At 39.0% G+C, this 23,627-nt stretch overlaps 1 protein-coding gene across 1 annotated transcript in view; it reads right to left on the bottom strand.

The window, feature by feature from the left end:
* LOC140733696 (synaptotagmin-like protein 2) overlaps positions 1-23,627 on the bottom strand; it is a 238,669-nt gene that overhangs the window by 146,470 nt on the left and 68,572 nt on the right. Inside the window, exons 2-5 of the mRNA XM_073057383.1 lie at positions 7,565-7,710; positions 5,610-5,706; positions 3,899-3,962; positions 2,245-2,293 (exon numbers count right to left, since the gene is read on the bottom strand). Of these exons, the coding sequence (XP_072913484.1) occupies positions 2,245-2,293; positions 3,899-3,962; positions 5,610-5,706; positions 7,565-7,710 (356 nt within the window). The remainder of the gene's footprint in view (positions 1-2,244; positions 2,294-3,898; positions 3,963-5,609; positions 5,707-7,564; positions 7,711-23,627) is intronic.

Here is a 23,627-nt window from a genome sequence, read left to right on the forward strand (position 1 = left end):
AGCATGAATACAGTGCTTGGATCCCCTGAGTGCAGCAGGTTGAGAACTAACTAACTGCTCCAGATGCTTGGGAAGAACCTATATCTATTTATTTAGAGATAAATGTAGAGATTTTTTTATTGAGAGATACAGTGTGGAATCAGTGTGGATACCTTCTGGCCCAATGAGCCCTGCTGCCCAGCAACCTCACTGTTTAACATTAGCCTCATCATGGGAAAATTGCCAATGACCAATTAACCTACTAACCGGTACGTCTTCAGACTGTGGGAGCAGAACGGAGCAAACCCACGCAGTCACAGGAAGAACATACTAACTCCTTACAGACGGCGCCGGAATTGAACTCCAAACTCTAATGCCCCAACCTGCAATAGCGTTGTAACGCTGTGGAACCTCAGATCAATGTTGAGGTCATGGCAGCTGTGACTTCAAAGGAGAGAAACAACTCAGGCATGAGAGTATGGCATAAAGTCTTCCTGAATTATTTTACAGACCTCTGTCAAGACAGCATTGGGAAACCAAGAACCTGTGAATACAATGTCATTCAGAGATACCCAGGTAGGAAGCAATGTCTGTGACAACTCTAAAATGGACATGTCGTTACCTCTTCCCCTGAGGTTCCTAACCCGCCCTGAAGGGATTGTTATTGCCATACTGACAAGTCTAGTAATTGGTTGCTGCCAGTCGTGTCACCATTGACTGTGTACAGCAACAGTTAGATCACTTTAGTTAGTTCCCAAGAGATATTCACCCAGCACCTGATAATTTTAGGAGATTCAAATGGGCATTTTCGGTTCTGATCGTAAACACTGTCCAATTCCGATTCAGAGTTAGATTTAATTACCACATATACAGTGAATCATATAATGAAATGTTTTGTTTGTGTTAACAACCAACATACCCAAGGATGCGTTGCAGAGCAGAACTGATGGGCCAAATATACTAACTCTGCTCCTATGTCTTATGGGTATGCCGGAGACAGTCTGCGGAGTATCCACTGAATTAATGATAATATAACAAAATATGGAATGTATTCCCAGTTGTAAAGTGATTGTTTTGAATTATGACTGTTATTGCAGTGTATAGCTCCACTTCCATATTTGCAAAGGCAAAAATAGTCCTTGCACTTATTACAACATCAGTAGATAGCTGCCCGATGCTGAAGAAGTGTAAAAGGTGCTAGAGCAAATAATGCACAGAAATATTTCCCAAGAGATATTACTTCACCAAGAACCAGTCTCTCAGACAAAGTACCATAATTGCAGCAGTTAGAGAGAGATATCAGGTGTCCCTTTAGGCTCTGGGTGGGCATTGTGCTGGCTAGGAAGAGGAGCTAAGAACCAAGAATAAAGCTGCACAGCAAAGGAGGGTCACAAGTTTAATATTTGGTCAGCATTAACATAGAAACTTAGCTGAGATTGCTCCATATCCCATTATAAACCACTCAGAGAACAGAATAAGCCAATGGGGATGTTCTGGGGCTGACATCTTGTGAATGTAACAGTCTTATAACTCTGATCATTAAGGAACAGTTGGTTGAGACAGTTGTAGAATGGCACCAGGCAGAAATTTGAAAGGGTTAAAGAAACACATACTTATATGAATAAGGATTTCCTTATAGTTTAATTGTCAATAATAAACTAAGCAATGTCTCTAAGCTAATGGGAAGAAATGTATAAAAGGGTGTATTGCAAGATAACCAGCAGCACTGACATCAGAACTTAAATAGGAAGAAAAGATAGAGAAAGGACAATAAAATAAGATCTGATCTGGACACACCACAAAGAAGAAGATGCTGAGTTGGGGCCTTAGAGAAGAACTCGCCAATTCAGACCCAAGCCAGATTCAGCAAGAGTAAGCAGTATCTGAACATAAGTAATGGGTTTTGGAAGTTATTAAAGTAAACTAAGGAATGAAATAATTGTTTGAAATTATGTAGTGAAGTTTTGAGATGTTTGAACTAATCATGATTAATAAAGTTGATAGGCAGTCACAATCTGGTGTTTTTAATTATGTGCTGCATATAATTAACAAAATAACCAGTACTCATCACTGGTTTATAAACATGATTTGGCATTAATCAATCCAATTTTAGTTGTTGATGGCCATATTAAGTTACGAGAATTCAAGAAAGGAAAATTTAAGGAGCGTTTTTGCAAGTAAGGTGTTTAGTTGTGTGTAGAAACATCTGTATGTACTGTAAAATCCTAATCCGCCCTTCAAAGTAGCTTTGTAAATGTACTGTACCTCCCCTGGTCTCTGCTTCATCTTTTATTTCATGTTTGTCTGCAGGTGCCTATATAAAGGAAAAGATAGGAAAAGGATATTAAATTAAAATCTGATTTGGACAAAACAATTTTACTGTTTGCATCTGCAACAACCTTTCTAATATATTAAATTTTCTTCTGTTTTACTGATTTTGCACACCACTGTCAGTGCTAGTAAGCTGTATTTATGAATTGAAAATCACCTATGCAGTAACCTTCATAAGCTGAGCAAGGTACAGTCAATGAGGAAATATTTGGGCAAAGTGTTGGGCAAAATGAATGGATGAGAGCATCCATATTTGAACAAGATGCCTGTGTTAAAGTACTGCCAGAGAAAGCTTGCGCTCTTGAATTTGAGCCTTCAGAATTTAGCCCTGCACATACTGTTGCTGAGAACAGGTGAACCCAAACGCAGGACGCTGGCACGGAGACAGAGCTGGGATGCAGATGAGGACGTGAGCGTGGCTGGAGTTGAACGGCAAACCGGAGAATGAACGGACAGGCAGGCGGCCGGCAATCCTTTATCTTGACACGGAGTGTTGCTGGAGCTGAACGGCAAATGGAAAGGCAAACGGCAGGCAATACTTATCTTGACACGGAGAGACAGAGTTACACAGGCAAACCTCGGTACTGAAGTAAAACTTAGAATACGCAATCCTAAGCGGCCAGGAACGTGAATTACCACACTGGCTGAAACAACTATCTGGCAGTGAGTGGATGCAAAGCCCGGGTATTTATGCCGCAGGTTTAAGTGAGAATCAGGTGCTGCAATCAAGGAGCCCGGGAGAACACGGGGAAAAGGGAATTAGGAGAATATGAGGAATTAACTGTCGGGTCTGTGACACATACATTTTAATTATCCACAGAGGTTCAGACTTTACTGGAACTTGTTTCTGAATGAGATCATGGACTATCTTGCAGTTGTTAGGTGAAAGTACAATTTTGAACCTGGTTGTAAAAAAGAGCAATACAAGTACTGTTGTAGGGAAAATAATACTGAGGGCTAAAACTACTAAATAGAGATGAAGCTTGTGCTAATGTGTTAATAGGGAACCACAGACAAAAGCAGAGACAGGGAATGCAGTGGCAATGATGCCCAAGTTTCATGAATTCATTATGTTATAATGTGTACCCATTGTTGTAATAGATAATTGGATTTACTGTTAGATCTGTAGATAACCATTTTTATTCTGTAATCAGGACCTACTTAATTAAGTCTTTGTGTAGTCACCATTCTGTTATCAATATGTAGCTTTACTGGTTATCTCGTCAACTGTGAAGGTAAAAGCTGTACCAAACTCATGCTCAGGTAGATCAGCTTTGACTCATCTCCTGGTGTTCACTAGATTTTTAAAACATCACCTGCTATTTCAAACACCTACTCCATGTTATCTTTCAGTTTTCTCCTACTAACTACTAGCTTTCATATCTAATTTCTACTAGATTAATTGAGTCCAATGTTCAGAGGGAACAACTCTTAGAGAACAGAGCCATCCAGGATGCTAATATGACATTTCAGCCCTCCTTTTACACAAGTAGAAATATGGAGCTAAATAGAAACAGAAGTACTTCAAATGATTCAGGAAACTTTTATTTTTAACCTATGTCTCACAGATAAAGGCACTGATTCTGACCTGTGGATGGAACTTGGATGGCGTCATCTCTGTCTGTGGTAAGGATTCTGCATATTTTGATGAGCTGTTCAAACAAAAATGTCAAAATAATAGTTATGAAGAAAGAAATTCAGGTCTAAAAATGATGTAAAATGACAAAAAATACGTACTTCCCTGAAACAGTATGGTATCCATTTCTCTTTAGTAAATCAAATATAAAAGCAAAGATGCACTGCTAAGGCTTTGTAAGGCATTGGTCAGAATACATTTGGAATATTGTGAGCAATTTTGGGCTCTATATCTAAGGAAAGATGTGCTGGCCCTGGAAAAGACCCAGAGAAAGTTCCCAAGAATGATCCCAGGAGTGAAAGACTTAACATCTGAAGAGCATTTGATGGGTTTCAGAAGGATGAGGAGGATCTTCTAGGAGCCTCATGGATATTGGAAAGATTTGGATGGAGTGGACATGGAGAAGATACTTCGATTTGTTGGGGAGTTTATAATCCGGGGGCACAGCCTCAGAATAAGGGAACATCACTTTGAAGTAGAGATGAGGAGGAATTTCTTAAGCTAGAGGGCAGTGTATCTGTGAAGTTCTTATTATGGAGGACTGTGGAGGCCAATTTAAAGCAGAGATTGGTTGACAATGGAATTATGGGTTACAGGAGAAGGTGAAAGAATGGAGTTGAATGGAAAATTTGCTCATGATTGAATAGTAAAGCAAGCTCAATGGGCCAAGTGGCCTTTATCGGCTCCAATAGCTTATAGTCTTATAAGAACTAAGCAGCATTGGTACAGAGTAGGCTAAACAAAACATCTCTTCAGGACCTATCAAGTTGTATCCAAGTTTGCTGATGGTATCTTGTAGATCTGTTTAGATTATCGAGAGAGCCTCTCTTTTTAAAGGACATTAAACCAAAAACCAGAGTAAGAATGCAGGTAGAGTATAGGGCCTTGATACTGGGAATACTGAATGAAAGTACGGCTTTCCATGTTTGGGTAAACCAACTAGCCAAAGAAAAAAAACCATCAGATCTTCTCATTGACGTTGTTCCCTGGGAAGCCTGAAAGCTGTATCCTTCAAAATCGATATCTTCAGGTCTATCAGGAATAGCACTGAGGAGGGTAGACTGGGAATATCTATCACCACTTCCTTTCACAATCCGTCACAGACCTATTCATTTAGGTTACTGTCTAGAGGGAACTGAACAAGCCACAGAAGCCGCTCATTAACTTTGGCTCAGCATTTATATATGATGGAAGGAAAATTATTAACATTAGGTCCCAAATGAAACGAGCTTCCACTTCATTAAGAGCCCCATTTTAACACTGAATAGAATTGCAAGCATAGCAACAGCGCAAATATATTTCATTCAAATGTACAGCTTTTCTGTATGAACGATAAATTATTGAATACTATGTGGCTTGAAATTTAAGTATCTGTATATTAGCAAAGATTTTTAACGTGCTTTGGTAAAATTCCATTCTCTGTTTTAAAGATACTGGAGGTATTTAAATAAACAAGTTAAAATGAAACACAAAAATGCTGACAGTATTACTAAGTTGGTTTCTTAAAAAAACTTTGAAAATTCAATAAAAAGCAAGATAAAACAAAAAAAGTTCTAGAAGGGTAAAATTTCTGCCATCCATTTAATTCTTCAAATGAAGAGCTTCACTAGCTCCTGTGCCATGAAATGTGTATGCATTGTGCACATCTCCAAAGATTTCCTACCTCTTCTCTGGATCTGTGGTACTATCTGCACGTGGAGGACTTTGATTGAGAGGCAGGCTTGCATTCTGCGACACCTTCACAGCAACATCTGGAACAACTGCGCATGAAAAGTAAACAGCAACTCACAAAAAGCAATTTCCTTTCCCTGAGCATTAAAATCAACCTTCATGCATTCTCCATTAAGTGTAAATCAAGAGGTGGTACTCAGCATTTGTTAGAAGTTGTGTTGTACTGAAATAAGGCACAGAGTAGGCCCTTCTGGACCTTCGAGCTGTGCTGTCCAGCACCATCTGATTTAACTCTAGCCTAATTACAGGACAATTTACACTAACCAATTAATCCACCAACCAGTAGGTCTTTGGCCCGTGGGAGGAAACGGGAGCCCCCTAAGGAAACCCACACGGTCTTGGGGAGAATGTACAAACTCCTTATAGGCAGCAGTGGGATTTGAACCGGGGTCACCTGTACTGTAAAGTGTTGTGATAACCACTGTGCTACTGTGCCAGAATCAGTAAAAAGTGCAAAAAAAAAAGGATTAGTAAAAAGGTATGAGATCATCATCCAGGATTGCTACAGCAAAGAACACCCATGTACTTTTGGGTCTTGACCTCCTATGTCGAGTTATTTTGTTTGCCAATCTGAGATTTGTATGCACAGATGCATCTTAATAGGTGTTCAAAATGACAAACAGAATTTTCTTTGGTCTGAAAATCATTAACTCAAATGTCAAATAAGCTCTCAATAAACTGAATTCCTTGGGACTTTAGAATGAGATTAAAATTTTAAAGATGCAAGGTGAAAAGAGAAATTTGTCTGGTTCAATGTCAGAACAGATGCTTCACTGTTGCTAACTTTTAACTGATGAGAGTACTGATGTAGAGAGAGGAAGTTTAAAAATAATTGGTCAATGTTTAGGCAAAGCGCTACAATTGACTTCAGCATCCCTGAATAATGCAGAAAAAAGACTAGCTGGTTTGGTCTTCCTCCTCTTTATTCATTTCAGCTGCAAAACGTGAGTGTAAGGTTATCACAAAGTAAGATCCAAAAAAAAGTCTTGTCGCAGCAGAAACATCCCTTGCAGTAGATTCAGGTTGGATTTCTGTAAGTAAGCTTGTTTGGAACAATCATTAGAACATCAGAAAGTTTTTGACAAGAACAGGCCCAAGAAACCTTGCCAACTTCCTGTTCACATAGTCTGTTGAAATAACTACCAAGTTTAGATTTGAAAGTCTCTAAGGTACTACTCTCATCTACACACGATAGCATTCCGGCAGCAGAATCAATACAGTTAGATCTAAACAAAATTCAGAAGTTATCATTGGAAAAGTCCCACTGATTTTCCATTTATTATTTTTAATGCTCAGAGTATCAGAAGAAATAATTGGAAAATTAATTCTTTAGCTTTCCATAACTTAAAATTTATAGCCATCACAACAAATTTTATCCTTAAACATACTTCCATAGAGTGGCATGCGTGATGGACAAAATGGATATTGAGATACAGGTGCAGACATTAGGAGAATCAGAAGTCAGAATCAGGTTTAATATCACTGGCATTATGCAGTGAAATTTATTATCTTTACAGCAGCAGTGCAATGCAATACCTAATAACGTGTGAATTACAGTAAGTATATATATATATAATAAAATAGTTAAATAAAAAGTGCAAAAGTAAAAATAAAAAAGTAGTGTTCATGGGTACAATGGTCATTCAGAAATGACAGAGGGGAAGAAGCTGATCCTGAATCATTGAGTGTGTGCTTGTGGAAGTGATTATTCAAGAAAGACCCTAATGGAGTAAAGGTAAGTGCTGAGACTTCTAGATTGATGAAGATTTGGTACCAATGGTATCCTAGGGGTGGACTTACACGGGAAAAATAAGTCATTTTATCAAGATACATATCTCCATGGAGGAAACAAAATTGGAACTTGAAAGCTTTCCAAGGAAATGTTACCTGGCATCTTTTTCCTGTTAAATGATTTTTTTAGCATATCTATACCACTGGCAATTTCTCCATAGCGCTTGGATTTAATATCATTGAACCATTCGCCTGTCATCACCTTCAATTTCTTTGTATCAACGTTCGATTTCTTCAATTTGCTGTGGAAGAATTTGAATTCAAGGGATTTAGTTCTTCTGTTCATTGTTAACATCTTACATCAATGGTTAAGACTCCAAACTATATTTGCAGGTTTTGAGATGGTAGTAATTAAATCAGTTTGTTGAGTTGTTATTCCCAACGCAACACAGATACAAGTACAAATTTATATCAGATGGATTAGAGCCTAGTAGATAACACATCTTTAATATATTATTATCCCCATTCTTTTTAATTATTTTCCTCTCCTAGAAATTGAATCTCAAGGTCGTATTTAATGACAATGACATATTTGTACTTTCATAATAAATATACTTTGAACTTCTGCAAGCAAAAGCTTATCCCTGAAATATGGGAGCTTTCATATCATAATCTTACTTTTTCACATGGACATAGACTGTTGATAAAAATTGATATAAACAAACAGTATAAAACAGCCTCCTAACAAACCTGCAACCTGTATTAAATCCAAAAGTAGCTACTTTACTGGACTGTACAAAATGGACAATAAGCAAAGAGTCCTAGCTATTGTTTATAAAGATATAACCTTTTTATCAAATATAGAGTCAGGTCAAATCTGTATTCTGTTCATTGGAAGAGTAGAGTAGTGGTTAGCACAACGCTTTACAGTACGGTGTGTGTGTGTGTGTGTGTGTGTGTGTGTGTGTGTGTGTGTGTGTGTGTGTGTGTGTGTGTGTGTGTGTGTGTGTGTGTGTGTGTGTGTGTGTGTGTGTGTGTGTGTGTGATTGTGTGTGTGTGTGTGTGTGTGTGTGTGTGTGTGTGTGTGTGTGTGGAGTCGTTGGGGCGCCATCATGACAAGCTTTTTGCACCGATCTTTTTGGTGATTGCTCATCGTACAGCGTGTCTTGGGCATCTGAAACCTGGCGGAGCCCATCCCTCTCCAGGTTTTTTTTTACTGGGTCGAGTTGCTAGTTCGACACTCAACCCAGGCACAGATGGAGAGCGTGCAAGGGAGCCGGCCGGATCCGAGCTCGGGACCTCTCGCTCAGAAGTCCAGCGCTGATGCCACTACACCACCAGTACAGGTGACCCAGGTTCAATTCCCGCGATTGCCTGTTGGTACGTTCTCTTTCTTTCTTTTCTTTCTTTCTTTTCTTTCTTTCTTTTTACAATATTTTTATTCAGAAAAGATTTACAGAGTGCAACACATAGATACATCTCAACATAACGTGTACATTCATATATCGTAATAAAATTGATCAAAATGTTATAGCATAACACATAAAGGTATACCACTCTGTAATCAAAAATTTAAAGATAGGTCATACATCATAAAAAAAAAATTATATAAAAAAAGTCAACCCCCTACCAACTACCAAAGAAAAAAGCTGATGGATGACAATGGATAATTAGAAAAAAAAACATATTCACTTAAGAAGAGAAGATAAAAATATACATAAAAGTCTGTGCACTGTTAAACTTTATAAATTGGAAAAGTAATTTAGGAAAGGTCCCCAAATATCATAAAAAGATTGTTTCGAATTTAAGACTCGGCAGTGGATCTTTTCTAAATTTAAATACGACATATCATGTAGCCATTGAAGATGTGTAGGAGGGTAGACTTTTTCATTATCATCTCCCATTCTCCTTAATTATTTTTTTTATCCCTTCCATGACTGATAAAGTCTTTAAAGATTGGGATGAATTAGGTATTGTGTTTTTGGGACCTGTTTATCTCAGGATCTCTTGCTTCATTTGACCAATTGTCAAATAAATTTGCACTCCCAAAATCACATTTTTACAGATACCTTCAAATTAGAGATTTTCTACATTTCCAATTAGCTACTTTTCCTAAATAAATACTTTTCCTGATAAAAATTTACTGGACGATCTTTTAAATTTAAAACCTTTTGTTAATGGTTCTATTACCGGTATCTATAACTTGTTGATTGATTCTAGACAAGACTTTTTAGATAAAATAAGAAAAGCTTGGGAGGATGACCTAAATTGTCAGATTTCTGATGATAGATGGAATAAAATTCTTAAACAGGTTAATGAATCATCTTTCTGTGCTCGTCATTCTCTTCTACAATTTAAAGTGGTTCATAGAGCTTACATTTCTAAACAGAAGCTGTCCAGTTTTTACCCGAATGTTTCTCCACTTTGTAATAAATGCAACTCTGCTGATGCCTCTTTAATTCATATGTTTTGGTTTTGCCCTACAATTGAAAAGTTTTGGCGGGAAGTATTTCATACCTTCTCACAACTTTTTAGGGTCCAATTTGACCCAAATCCCCTTACTGCCTTTTTTGGTATTATTGCAAATGAAGATATAACTTTAAATATTCCTAACCTACAGGTTTTAGTTTTTACCTCTCTTTTAGCAAGAAGGGCAATCTTGCTTAAATGGTACGTTCTCTAAGTGACTGTTCAGGTTTCCTCCCACAGTCCAAAGGTAGGTTAATTGATCATTGTAGACTGTGCTGTGATTTGGCTAGGATGAAATTGGGGGATTACTGGGCTGTGTGACTCGTAGAGCTGAAAAGGCCAGTTCCACACTGTGTTTCAATGATAAATAAATAAATATATAAATACATGCATGCATTTTAAATGCTGGTACAATGTGTTAATGCCACATGATTCTTCCTTAAATAAGGTGCAGTGAAAATTATGATTGAAAAGATTCATGAGAATGATGGTCCTGAGGAAGGAGAAAACAGAAATAAATCAAAGATAGCATGCAACAGAGATGATAGAAAGGACAGGCAGGAGATGAGGCATTATCACAGCCAGTGGGATGAGTTAGAGGGCAATAGAGGCATGGTGCAATTAAAACAGAAATCAACAAATACTGGACTGAAAGTGTTGTATTTGAATGTACTCAGCATAAAGAATAAAATGGACAATCTTGAAATTCAGCTACAGAGTAGCAAGTATGATGTTGTGGCCATCTCTGAAACTTGGCTAATGGACGGCTGCCATTGGGAATTGAATGTCCAAGGATATACGGTGTATTGGAAAGATAGGTTAGTAGGCAGAGGAGTTGATGTGGCCTTGTGTATAAGAAATAATATTAAATCATTTGAAAGGGATGACATAGGATTGGAACGTGTAGAGTCTCCATGGGTTGAGTTAAGAAATGGCAAGGGTAAAAGGACCCTAATAGCCTCCAAACAGCAGCCAGGATGTGGATTAGAAATTACAGCAGGAGATAGAAAAAGTGTGTCCAAAGGGCAACTTCATGATAATCGTTGGGGATTTTAACATGGGAAAACTAGACCAGTACTAGAACTCAAGAGAGAGAATTTGTAGAATGTCTAATTTGTAGAATGGCTTTTAAGAACAGCATGTTATTGAGCCTACTAGGGGATCGGCTGTGCTGGATTGGGTGTAGTGCAAGAATCCAGAGGTGACAAGAGAGCTTAAGGTTAAGGAACCCTTAAGGAACAGTGATCACAATATGATCAAGTTCACTTTGAAATTTGAGAAGGAGAAACTAAATTCCAATGTGTCGGTATTTCAATGGAATAAAGGAAATTACATCAGCATGAGAGGAGAACTGGCCAAGGTTGACTGGAAAGGGACACTAGCAGGAAGGATGGCAGAGCAGCAATTGCTGGAGTTTCTGTGAAAAATGAGGGAAGAACAAGACAGATAAAAGAAAGAAGAAATAAGAAGAAATGTTCGAATGGAAGAAGGACACTACCTTCTTTCTTCAAGTGGAAGAAGGACAAGTGAAATCAGAGCCAAAGTAAAAGCAAAAGAGAAGGCATTCAAAGAAGCCAAAGTGAGTGGGAAGATAGAGGATTGGGAAGCTTTTAAATACTTGCAGAAGGAGTGGGTGGTGTTGAGGAAACAGAGAGTCTGCAGAGAGACTTAGATAGTTTAGGGGATTGGGCAAAGCAGTGGCAAATGAAATACAATGTTGGAAAGTGTATCATTCACTTTGGTGGACGAAATAAACAGGCAGACTATTATTAAGATGGAGAGAAAATTGAAAATGCAGAGATGCCGAGGGACTTGGGAGTCCTTGTGCAGGCTACCTTAAAGGTTAACCTCCAGGTTGAGTCAGTTGTGAAGAAGGTGAATGCAATGTTTGCATTCATTTCTAGAGGTATAAAATGTAAGAGCAGGGATGTGATGTTGAGGCTCTATAAGGTACTTGTGAGACCACACTTGGAGTATTTTGTGCAGTTTTGGGCTCCTTATTTTATAAAGGATATACTGATGTTGGAGAGGGTTCAGAGAAGATTCACAAGAATGATTCCAGGAATGAAAGGGTTACCATATGAGGAACATCTGGCAGCTCTTGGGCTATATTCCTTGGAGTTCAGGAGAATGAGGGGGGGATCTCATAGAAACATTCCAAATGTTAAAAGGCCTGAGCAGATTAGATACGGTAAAGTTATTTCCCATGGTAGGAGAGTCTAGGACAAGAGGGCACTACTTAAGGATTGAAGGACATCCATTTAGAACAGGGATGCAGAGAAATTACTTTAATCAGAGGGTGGTAAATCTGTGGAATTTGTTGCCACGAGCAGCTGTGGAGGCCAGGTTACTGGGTGTATTTAAGGCAGAGATAGATAGGTTCTTGATTAGCCAGGGCATGAAAGGGTATGGGGAGAAGGCAGGGGAGTGGGGATGATTGGAAGAATTGGATCAGCTCATGATTGAATGGCAGAGCAGACTTGATGGGCTGAAAGGCCTACTTCTGCTCCTATATCTTATGGTCTTATGTTCTTATAATGATCAGTAAAGCATTATAGAGTCTGTTACATAGGACCCAGCTTCTCATTGTCCAGCAGCAGAACACGACCCTAGATCACGGCCTTCCTCCACAAAGCCTCTGAGGCAACTGCACTGAACTTCAGTGGATCCCGCAGCACATATCGAAGAGAAGGCCGTCAAGTCTGTACCAGCCAAAAATAGCTATCACTTACACTAACATATTTACCCATTATCTGAAATCACTTAAATAAGCACGAGTCTCAGCAATTTTCTGAAAATGACCGCATTCCATGCAAGTCACTAATAACTGATAGGCATATTGAGGACGGAACAATGGGAGCATTGACATACACAAATACAGACTCTTGGGTTTTAACAAGATTGGCATACAACAAAAATATCATTCCATTATACTAGTAAATTTTAAGCCTTTACACGTCACACTTTGTATATACATAATTGTTAAAATAAAGTGTTCTCCACATTTAGGTAGTGAGAGTTTTTTATTGCATGTTAGAGCAGAAATTATCAGGATATTTATTAAGCTCCACCTTTTCTGAGAAGAGTAAAGGTTGGCTAAATCAGGGTTCATCTTGCAAGATTGCAAATTTCCATTTAGCCAACTGAGATTGGTGTACGTACAACAAAAAATATCAGTCCATTATACTAGTTAATTTTAAGCTTTTAAACTTTGCACTTTGCATGTATATGATTGTGAAAAAAAACTGTTCTCCATGTTTAGGTAATGAACGTTTTTTATTACACTTTCGAGAAGAAATGGTGCAGAATTCCACTAGGTCAGTAAAGGTATGGCAACTGTTTCAAGAGACAGTAAAAATTAAATATAAAATGGTAAGAAAGCATTTTACAAAGCATTGTTGAGTCAAAATTAAATCAACTGATTTTGGAAACAATGTTAGAAGTGATACCTGCATTTAGTTAAAATGTCTATATTTTTCTGTTTATATTGAACATTTTCAGGTTGAAAAATCCTATCTTTTTAATATAGCCAACCAAAAAAATAGAAAATAAGTATTGCTTTTCTTCTTGACAGTTGGGAACATCTCTGGAGAATAAAGTGAAGTGAACTGGTCTCATAGAACAGCCTTGCTGCTGTCCTACAATTTAACTTTTGCAATTTTGTTTTTGTGAATGTAGAAATAAGGCATGCAATCTAGATATCCCTGATATTAGATTGCCAGTTGTAGATTTGAGTGGGTGAAAAGCAGACACGGAGATGCAAAGGGATTACAAATCTGAAAAGAACAAGAGATCAAAACTGATTGAATAAGAACTATATTTACTTCAGTTTTTCTTAAGAACAGTCAATTCTTTTTGGTGAAATGAATGAACTACTCTTTAATGAACTACTCTTTGGAGCGTAAAAGGTTGAGGGGGGACTTGATAGAGGTATTTAAAATAATGAGGGGGATAGATCGAGTTGACGTGGATAGGCTTTTTCCATTGAGAGTAGGGGAGATTCAAACAAGAGGACATGATTTGAGAGTTACGGGGCAAAAGTTTAAGGGTAGCACGAGGGGGAATTTCCTTACTCAGAGAGTGGTAGCTGTGTAGAATGAGCTTCCAGTAGAAGTGGTAGAGGCAGGTTTGGTATTGTCATTTAAAGTAAAATTGGATAGGTATATGGACAGGAAAGGAATGGAGGGTTATGGGCTGAGTGCGGGCCACTGGGACTAGGTGAGTGTAAGTGTCGGCACGGACTAGAAGGGCCGAGATGGCCTGTTTCCGTGCGGTAATTGTTATATGGTTAATTTATAAGTCAGTGTCTTCGCAAACCAAGCCCATTGTTCACGCTTCTAAAGAGGAGAGCTAAGAAACACTGAGGCTAAAAATCCACATGACTTTAAGCTACAAACCCAGAAGGTACTGGAAATCCAAAGCAACACACACAAAAGGCCCTTCTTCAGACCTGAAGAAGGATCGCAGCCTAAAACGTCAACTATTTACTCTTTTCCACTGATGCTGCCTAGCCTGCTGAGTTCCTCCAGCATTTTGTATGTGTTGCTATATGATGTTAAGTGCCTTTAAATAAAAAGCTTGATTCAACATTTTCAAATAAGTTACGAGAAGTTGATAAGGACCCTGTATTTTAATAAGCATTAGCACGAACAATACAGTTTAGTGCAGATCTTCCCTTTATTTTAATAAGCCTGTGGAGAGACAGAATATTAATGGCTAACAATCAAAAAATTCTCATAAAGATCATTGTTAAATGTCTCCTAATACCATTTTGAAAACTCATCTTTCAAACTTAATTGGTATTTAATGAGCAGTCAATTTAATAACCATTCCTATACATATTACAGAACACTGCCCTAATACTTAAGATGGAATTCTTCAAAATTTCAGATCGGCATTGTTACAGTCTAATTGCATACATATTTGCATAGCACACTACAGATATCTTAAGAGGGCGAGAAAATTAACACAACCATAACGCCACAATAGTTGATAGATGTTCCAAAACATCTAGAAAAGAAATTGTACATTTTCAGTTCTCATTTTCCTATTGATTAGTAAAAGGTGAATATGAATTTGCCATCATCTTAATTCTGTGCAGTTTCTAACGTCCAGTCAAATTTGCAGAAATTAAATGCAAACTAAACTTACAAACCATAAGCTGAAACTTCAAATAATTGCAAGGATAACAAAATATTATATATTCAGGAAGGGACAGAAAGGCCATTCTCACATAATCTTTTGCTCAAAATATATTTGAGGAAACTAATCAGTAGCAACCTTGTTACATTTTGTTTGATATTTCTGTCACCAACCTGAACCTACCTGTCAGACACTTTACTAACCTCAGACGAAGCTCATGCCACAGCAAGAACACTGCAAACAAAAGTACGTTTTTACTCAGAGACTGGTTGATGCCTGGAATGCTCTGTCTGGTGGGTATGGGCGGCAGAGGCAAATAGATTAGAGCTTTTAAAAGACATTTACAAAGGCATGAGTATGTGAGATAGATGGTGGGATATGGGAAATGGGTAGGTAGGAGGGATTAGAGTTTGGGTGTGTTTGATTTACCTTTTAGCTGGTTCAGCACAACACTGTGGGCTGAAGGGCCTGTTCCTGTGCTGTTCTGTGTTCTATGTACGTCTGTGAATCTCTGGTTCTGTGCTGTTGATCAGCAGCTAGCTAGATGCTAAAGAGCTGAAAAGGGGATCTGAGGCTGAAGATGTCACTGCCCACATTGGTTGATACCAGTATTGAAAGCCAGGATTTCTGATGAAAAGCCCAGGTAAGTCCCAGTGTAAATAGAAGCATTAGGAGACAAGAGCTGCCCCTGTATATTAGATTTATTAGACCAATAAAAACACAAAATGTACTATAAGTTTCAGTTTACTATCCAGATCTATTTTAGTAGTAGAGGTTCTGATCCTGTTTATTTTTATCTATTTTATTTAGAGATGCTGTGTGGAGTGGGCCTTTCCAGCCCCTCAAGCCACATCAGCCCACAATCCCTGAAACATTCTATGTTCTACTTGATTTAAAAAGTTTTCAAGTAAGAAATACGTTGAGAACAATTTAGGGGGAAAGAATCCATCCAGGTACATTTTCAGACCTAATGCTGGCTTTACTCTCCGATGTTGGTCTCTGTCCATGACTGAAAAGTGAGCAGTAAACCAAAGAACTTGCATTTGTCGAGAAACTTTCACTGTCTCAAAGGATTGTGTTAATTAAATAATTTAAGCATCTTCGCTATGTTGCAATGTAGCAGTGCTCATTTGGATTAAATGTGCAGACTGCTGGTGTTATTGATTGGCAGCCTGCTAAGGGAAGCGTAGGAAAAGCTGGACAGTCTGAATGCCACTTAAGTGTACGCTGCAGCCCATCGAGAGAAGATATATTTAGAGATGTAGCTAAAAACGGGATCGCAATGCATCCCTGGAAACTAATTATTTCAGAAACCTCACAGGTGAGCACTTGAAAAAGAGCACAACTCGCTTTTCTCCAAAATTACTGGCATGATCAACTAGATTAATGTAGTTAATATTTTATACAGACAACCATTGTTTATGCACAAAGAGACATTGTTGTTAAGAAAACAGTACAGTTACATCATTAGGTACTTTCAAAACATACTAATACACTTCAGCCTAAAATAGATCAATAGTCACAGGTCGCATGTAAAGGAGAAAAGTACAGTCAATGTGGTGGAGTAAGTGAACAGGGAACTGAAGAAAAATTGTATTGAATTCATTTACATGAAGTTTTCAGCATTTGCAGCCATGCTCTCAGAAAGCCATGTTAATTAAACATTGCAAGCTGATGAGGTTTAAGAGTTAATGTATTGTGCAGAATTTGATTAAACTTTTCTTCGTAACAACTAACTACAATTGTAAATGTGCTACTAATTAGCTAGTAATGATCCCAGAAAATAATTAATTTGTCTTAACAGACAATAACAACATGCATTTATTGTATATCGCACATTATGATTGCCCAAAGGAATTTTATAGTAGCTCGTTTGCTATGAGCCATGTCGTATGACGTGGGTGATTATGGTCTTTCCATGACCATGATTGTTCTTGTCAAATTTTTCACAGAGAGGTTTGCCATTGCCTTCTTCTTGGCAGCGTCTTTATAAACCAGGTGATCCCAGCCATTATCAATACTCTTTAGCGATTCTGTGCCTGGAATCAGTGGTCACTTAACCAGGACTTGTGATGTGCACCAGCTGCTCATACAACCATCCACCACCTGCTCCCATGGCTTCACGTGACCCTGATCAGGGTGGGGGGGGGGGGACGCTAAGCAGGTGCTACACCTTGTCCAAGGGGGACAAGCGCCTTACGCTTACTGTCATCTACACTAGGACCTAGTGTGTGCCTTTGCTGCAGAAATATAATGTTCTTGAAGGATTATGGGGCTTGAAAATTTAAGACTAGAGCATACCTTAAGATATCTGAACAGGAGTGAGATATTTGATGATGGATTGGTGATTTAAGAGATAATTTCCTGCAAACTCCAGGGCTGATAAATGAACTGAATTCAGTATAGATTAGAAATTGAGTACATAAGGTTGTTAAATTATTAAGATCATGGCTGACAAAAGGAAATGTATCAAACTCGAGGGTCTGAAGATTGTGACCCCATAGTCAAAGGCATCATTTAAATTTAACCATTGATTTTAACTGGAAGAGATCACAACTCTTCTAAGCTTGGAAGCTGAAAAATCTAGTTGAAAACTTCTTTTGCCATTTTGTCCAATGATGAAAGATGATAGATGAAAGTGCCAAGAATAGACATTCGCAATTAGAAAATATTGGCCAGAGACCCTAACAGCTGGATATATTCCAGGTCTGGGGTATTGACCAGCAATCAAGAGGGATTGTTTAGGAGTGACTTGGGGACCATGGACCTAATGGGAAATATAGGGGTGCAGCAGTTAGTTCCCAACTAGTGTCCAGCAAGCCAGACTCGATCCTGACTGTGTGTGTAGCCTGTGTCAAGTTTGCACTTTGAGTCAATGATCATGTTGGCCTCCACCAGATGTTTCAGTTTCTTCCCACATCCCAAAATAAGATAATAGTTGCTTTAATTTACTCCTTACGGTAGATCAATAACTAATCAACTCAATGCAGAGTTAATGAATATGCGTGAGAGGAAATAAGCTTCAGGAGTAGAAGGAAAGTACAAGATATGTGTTAGTGACAAGGCAGGTGAAAAAAAGGTCTGTTGGGTATTAGATTATCAAAGGCAATATCAGAGAGAAACGACTGCAAAGGGAAGGGAAAGATTATATATTAACATTTTTCACACTGAAGAGGGTGATCAAGTTTATTATCACTGACATATGTTATGAAATTTGTTATTATGTGACAGCAGTACTGTGCAAGACATAAAAATTACTGTAAGCATCAATAAAAATAGTGCCAATGAGCAGTAATGAGGTAGTGTTAATAGAATATTCAGATATCTGAATGCAGAGGGGAAGAAGCTGTTCTTAAATGTGAAGTGTGTGTCTTTAGGCTCCCCTACCTGCTCTCGGATGGTAGCAGCGTGAAGGATCTTGCAGTCTTGAGTGACCATCATATTATCAGAACCTATCATGCAGGTATAACTAACATGGAAAGAATTCCTGAAGAAATGAAAAAAGTTGAGAAATATCCTTGTGAATGATCAGAAGAGATATGAACATCTCTCCAATAGTTCTCATGAAAATCTCTGTGAATACAGGAAATCATTTATTTTCTTAAACCAGGAATGACGCCTTGGCCAGTAGGTGGCAGATACAGTTCAATGTGGATGTGAAGGATTATATAGCAGCATTGAACTGATTGCAGCTGTTTGTGTTCAAGAGAACAGTTAAAATTGTTATTAGTTCAGATCTATGAGAATAGAAACATCATATTTCTTTACAAACTTTTATTGGATAATTATCGTGCTGTGATTAAATTTTACAAGCAACATTTGTAAGGGATTGAATTTAGTTTTGCAGGCATTTATTTTTACATCATTTACAACTAAAGATGGAAAGACTAGGGTTGTAGATCATTTCATACAACATAGCGTAGAACTGTTAATTATATTGAATCATCTTGGCAATTGATTATATCATAAATTACACCTATACTACCAAACTACAAATCCTACCACAAAATTACTGAACAAAACTGTAATGATATAATGTTAAGTTATTTATGATGTACATTGTAATCTATCATGGAGCAGGTGCAAAACAGGGAAGCATTTCAGTGGGCAGCCATATTACAGATAGCTGTTCAACAATCCTTCCTGACTAATAGTGGGAAATTATTTAGTGAGGTCAAAAAAAGCCATGTAATGGCTGGTGCTACTCTTTTCATTCACCTTGGAGATCCATTCTTCTGCCAGATAGTCAAACTCTACCTTATAATCTGGATTGCTGCTCTCCAGCAACTGGGAGAAGGGGATTGAGAAGGATCTTGCCAATGACTTCCAAATGCAAATGACACCTTTTTTCAAAATGGTTACCTCTTGGATCTCCTGAAATAAACTTCTCAGATACGGATGATGAGATTGTAGACTAGTGGCTGAGACATTTCAGTGTCAGGGTTTAGAATCTAAATGTAAATATCAACAGTTGCCTTGTTATTATTGAGATAGTGATGCACCATCAATAACTCACTCTGAGACGTAAGAAGCGAGACATCGGCTTTTATTGACTGGAAGAAGGAACAACACAACATCCTGGAGAATGAGGCCGGGCTCAGGCCTCAATCGCCTTTATACAGGGGTCTGTGGGAGGAGCCACAGGAGCAGTCAGCAGGGGTCTGTGGGAGGAGCCACAGGAGCAGTCCAGACAGGTATATGTAGTTCACCACAGATAGGATTACTACCTTTTTTGACTTCTTGTTGGGGGGCATGCTACTCGATGGACAGATGAACAGATTCAATCATGTACTTGGAACTTCCTTGAAGAATTACAAAATCCCCATTAATGACTGTCCTATAACCACTCAAAATAAACATGAACATTTAGGATGCTATTGAGGCAGTCCGTTCATTAAAAGTACACAGAAGCCATGAATAAACAGGCAAAAGAGTACACTACCGTACAAATTACCCAACCACCTGCCCATCGGCCACCTTCTGCCCCATTTGTGGGAAAGTTTACATCTACTGAATCAGTCACCTCAGAGTCGACAAAAGCCGAGTGAAAGCAAGTCATTTTTAATCCCGAAGGACAGCCTGAGAAGAATATTGTAATCCAGAAAGAAAGAAATAACAGTCTTTATTTGGCATTCCATAACTTTAATATTAAGTTTTAAAACGTCCATGTTGTATTTCATGGCTTGGTATCCTTCAAAGTTCCTCAAATTGAGATAGATAGATAGATAGATAGATAGATAGATAGATACTTTATTCATCCCCATGGGGAAATTCAACTTTTTTTCCAATGTCCCATACACTTGTTGTAGTAAAACTAATTACATACAATACTTAACTCAGTAAAAAATATGATATGCATCTAAATCACTATCTCAAAAAGCATTAATAATAGCTTTTAAAAAGTTCTTAAGTCCTGGCGGTAGAATTGTAAAGCCTAATGACATTGGGGAGTATTGACCTCTTCATCCTGTCTGAGGAGCATTGCATCGATAGTAACCTGTCGCTGAAACTGCTTCTCTGTCTCTGGATGGTGCTATGTAGAGGATGTTCAGAGTTATCCATAATTGACCGTAGCCTACTCAGCGCCCTTTGCTCAGCTACCGATGTTAAACTCTCCAGTACTTTGCCCACGACAGAGCCCGCCTTCCTTACCAGCTTATTAAGACGTGAGGCGTCCCTCTTCTTAATGCTTCCTCCCCAACACGCCACCACAAAGAAGAGGGCGCTCTCCACAACTGACCTATAGAACATCTTCAGCATCTCACTACAGACATTGAATGACGCCAACCTTCTTAGGAAGTACAGTCGACTCTGTGCCTTCCTGCACAAGGCATCTGTGTTGGCAGTCCAGTCTAGCTTCTCGTCTAACTGTACTCCCAGATACTTGTAGGTCTTAACCTGCTCCACACATTCTCCATTAATGATCACTGGCTCCATATGAGGCCTAGATCTCCTAAAGTCCACCACCATCTCCTTGGTCTTGGTGATATTGAGACGCAGGTAGTTTGAGTTGCACCATATCACAAAGTCCTGTATCAGTTTCCTATACTCCTCCTCCTGTCCATTCCTGACACACCCCACTATGGCCGTGTCATCAGCGAACTTCTGCACATGGCAGGACTCCGAGTTATATTGGAAGTCTGATGTGTACAGGGTGAACAGGACCGGAGAGAGTACGGTTCCCTGCGGCGCCCCTGTGCTGCTGACCACCGTGTCAGACCTACAGTCTCCCAACCGCACATACTGAGGTCTATCTGTCAAGTAGTCCACTATCCAATCCACCATGTGAGAGTCTACTCCCATCTCCGTTAGTTTGTGCCTTAAGATCTTGGGCTGGGTCCTTGGCCTGCTCGATGACTTCATTTTAGCCAGAGGCCACAAATACTCTCGATCTGATGCAAAATGAAAATCACTTTGGAAACCAGATAAATCCATGGCACATGGCATAATTGTTGTGGTCAGAGTCTTCGAGCCATGAGTAACACTGAGAAGAAAAGCCAGTCCACTTATACTTATGGAATGAACTCAAATATTCAGTGACAACCTCAGACCCATCCAGGATCTCTGAACTATGATAATATAACTTTCCCTATTACATTTGAGTTTAAGCTAATCTAGGTAAATTCAACTTTACTCATCCTGCAAGAGTAATATGATGCTGATGTTACTGCTTCAGGACTTGGAACATAATGACTTTTTTAAAATGTTAAGTAATGAACAATTTACAAGATGATAGTGCAAACAGCCATGAGCGGTCAACAACTAGTGCAACCATCAATAATCAAACTTAAATGAACAAAATAAATCATTATCAATGAACAAGGAGAGCAGGAAAGAACATTACAGTGGTTCCCAACCTGGAGTATACGGACCCCTTGGTTAATGGTAAGAGACCATGGCATAAAAAAGATCGGGAACCCCTGATTTAACAGAATTTGTGCAGGGACATTAGGATATTACACCTGAGTGAGTTTTGTCGAGCAGATGGATAGCTACAGGAAAGAAGCTTTGGAGAGGATGTTTAGTCCTGGTTATGATGGACTTGCGGTATCTCCCTGATGGCAACTTGGTGAATAGATGACTGCGAGGGTGTGGTGGAATCAGCAGTAATTTTGACCAATAAAGCTCATCTTTAGTCCTTGATCTTCATTAATGAATCAGAATTAAAGTTTTAGATCAATAATCTGCTGAGTTCCCCCTTATAATTTCTGCTTTTCTCACTGATGACAGTTTTGAAATGATCAGAACAGCTTGGCTCCAGACTTAATACAGTCTTGGTGCAAGGACTAAACAAGGAATTGAATTCCAAAGCTGTGATGTAAGCGCTGCATCAAGACACCCTTGAAGTTGCACAGCATGCTGAGGGAAGGAGAGTCTTTCCCTCCATGATTCCTTCATCCATTCATCTCTCCCCACTAAACACCCTCCCGGCATGTATCTCTGCAAGGGACAGAAAATCCTACATCTGTCCATTATCCTCCTCCACCACCTCCATTTGGAGCCCAGAACAACAATGCTTCCAGGTGGGGCTGCAAATCTGTTTGGGTTGTCTCTTGTGTCCTGTGTTTTTGATGTGGCCTTGTCTACATTGTTGACACCCAACGTAAATTAGGGGACTGCTTTGTCGAGCACCTCTGCTCCACACGCATAAAGAAGAATTTCCCGGCGGCCAGCTATTGTAATTCCCATTCCCATTCCAACATGTCGGCCCATGGCCTCCTCCCATGCCAGGATGACAGCACTCTCGGGTTGGAGGAGCAACACCTCGTGAGTAGCTGGAGTAGCCTCCAACCTCATGAACACATGAACACAGAACTCGCCAACCTCCGGTAATCTTCCCCTTCCCCTTCCTCTATTCCCCACTCTGTCCTCACCTACCTATCACTCCCCCCTGGTGCTTCTCTTCCTTCCCTTTCTTCCATGGTCCATTGTCCTCTCCTAGAAGATGCTTTGTTTTCCAGCCTTTTTCACCTATCACCTCTCAGCTTCCTACTTCATCCCCACTCCGACACCCACCTGATTTCACCTATCACCTTCCAGCTAGACCTCCTTCCCCTTCACTTACTGTCTTATTCTGGCATCTTCCTTCTTTTCCTGTCTTGATGAAGCGCCTTAATCCAAAACGTACACTGTGTATTCCTTTCCATAGATGCTGATTGTTGCGCTGACTTCCTCCAGAATTTAGTGTGTTTTGTCCTTTAGGCTATTACTATAAACATCCTCTCCACATCCACTCTATCTAGGCCTTTCAATATTCAATAAGCTCCCATGTCATTCTCTCCTAAAGTCCAGCAAGTCAGGCCTTGGTCCACCATAAGTTAACACTTTCATTCCTGGGATCATACTCGTAAACCTCCTCTGCACCCTCTCCAATGCCAGCACACATCCTTTCTTAGATTAGGAGCCCAAAACTGCTCATAGAACTCTAAGTGTGGTCTTACCAATGCCTTATAAAGCCTCAGCATTACATCCTTACTTTTATACGCTTGTCCTCTTGAATAAGAGGGTATTAAATGAGAGGGTTAGAATATTGTATCAAACTGTGTTGTAATATTTCTATGAACCAGTGATGGCCTGAAATATAATTTATCAAATCCTTCTTTGGAGT

The sequence above is a fragment of the Hemitrygon akajei genome, chromosome 9 (genome assembly GCF_048418815.1).
Source record: "Hemitrygon akajei chromosome 9, sHemAka1.3, whole genome shotgun sequence".
NCBI classification, from domain to species: Eukaryota; Metazoa; Chordata; class Chondrichthyes; order Myliobatiformes; family Dasyatidae; genus Hemitrygon; species Hemitrygon akajei.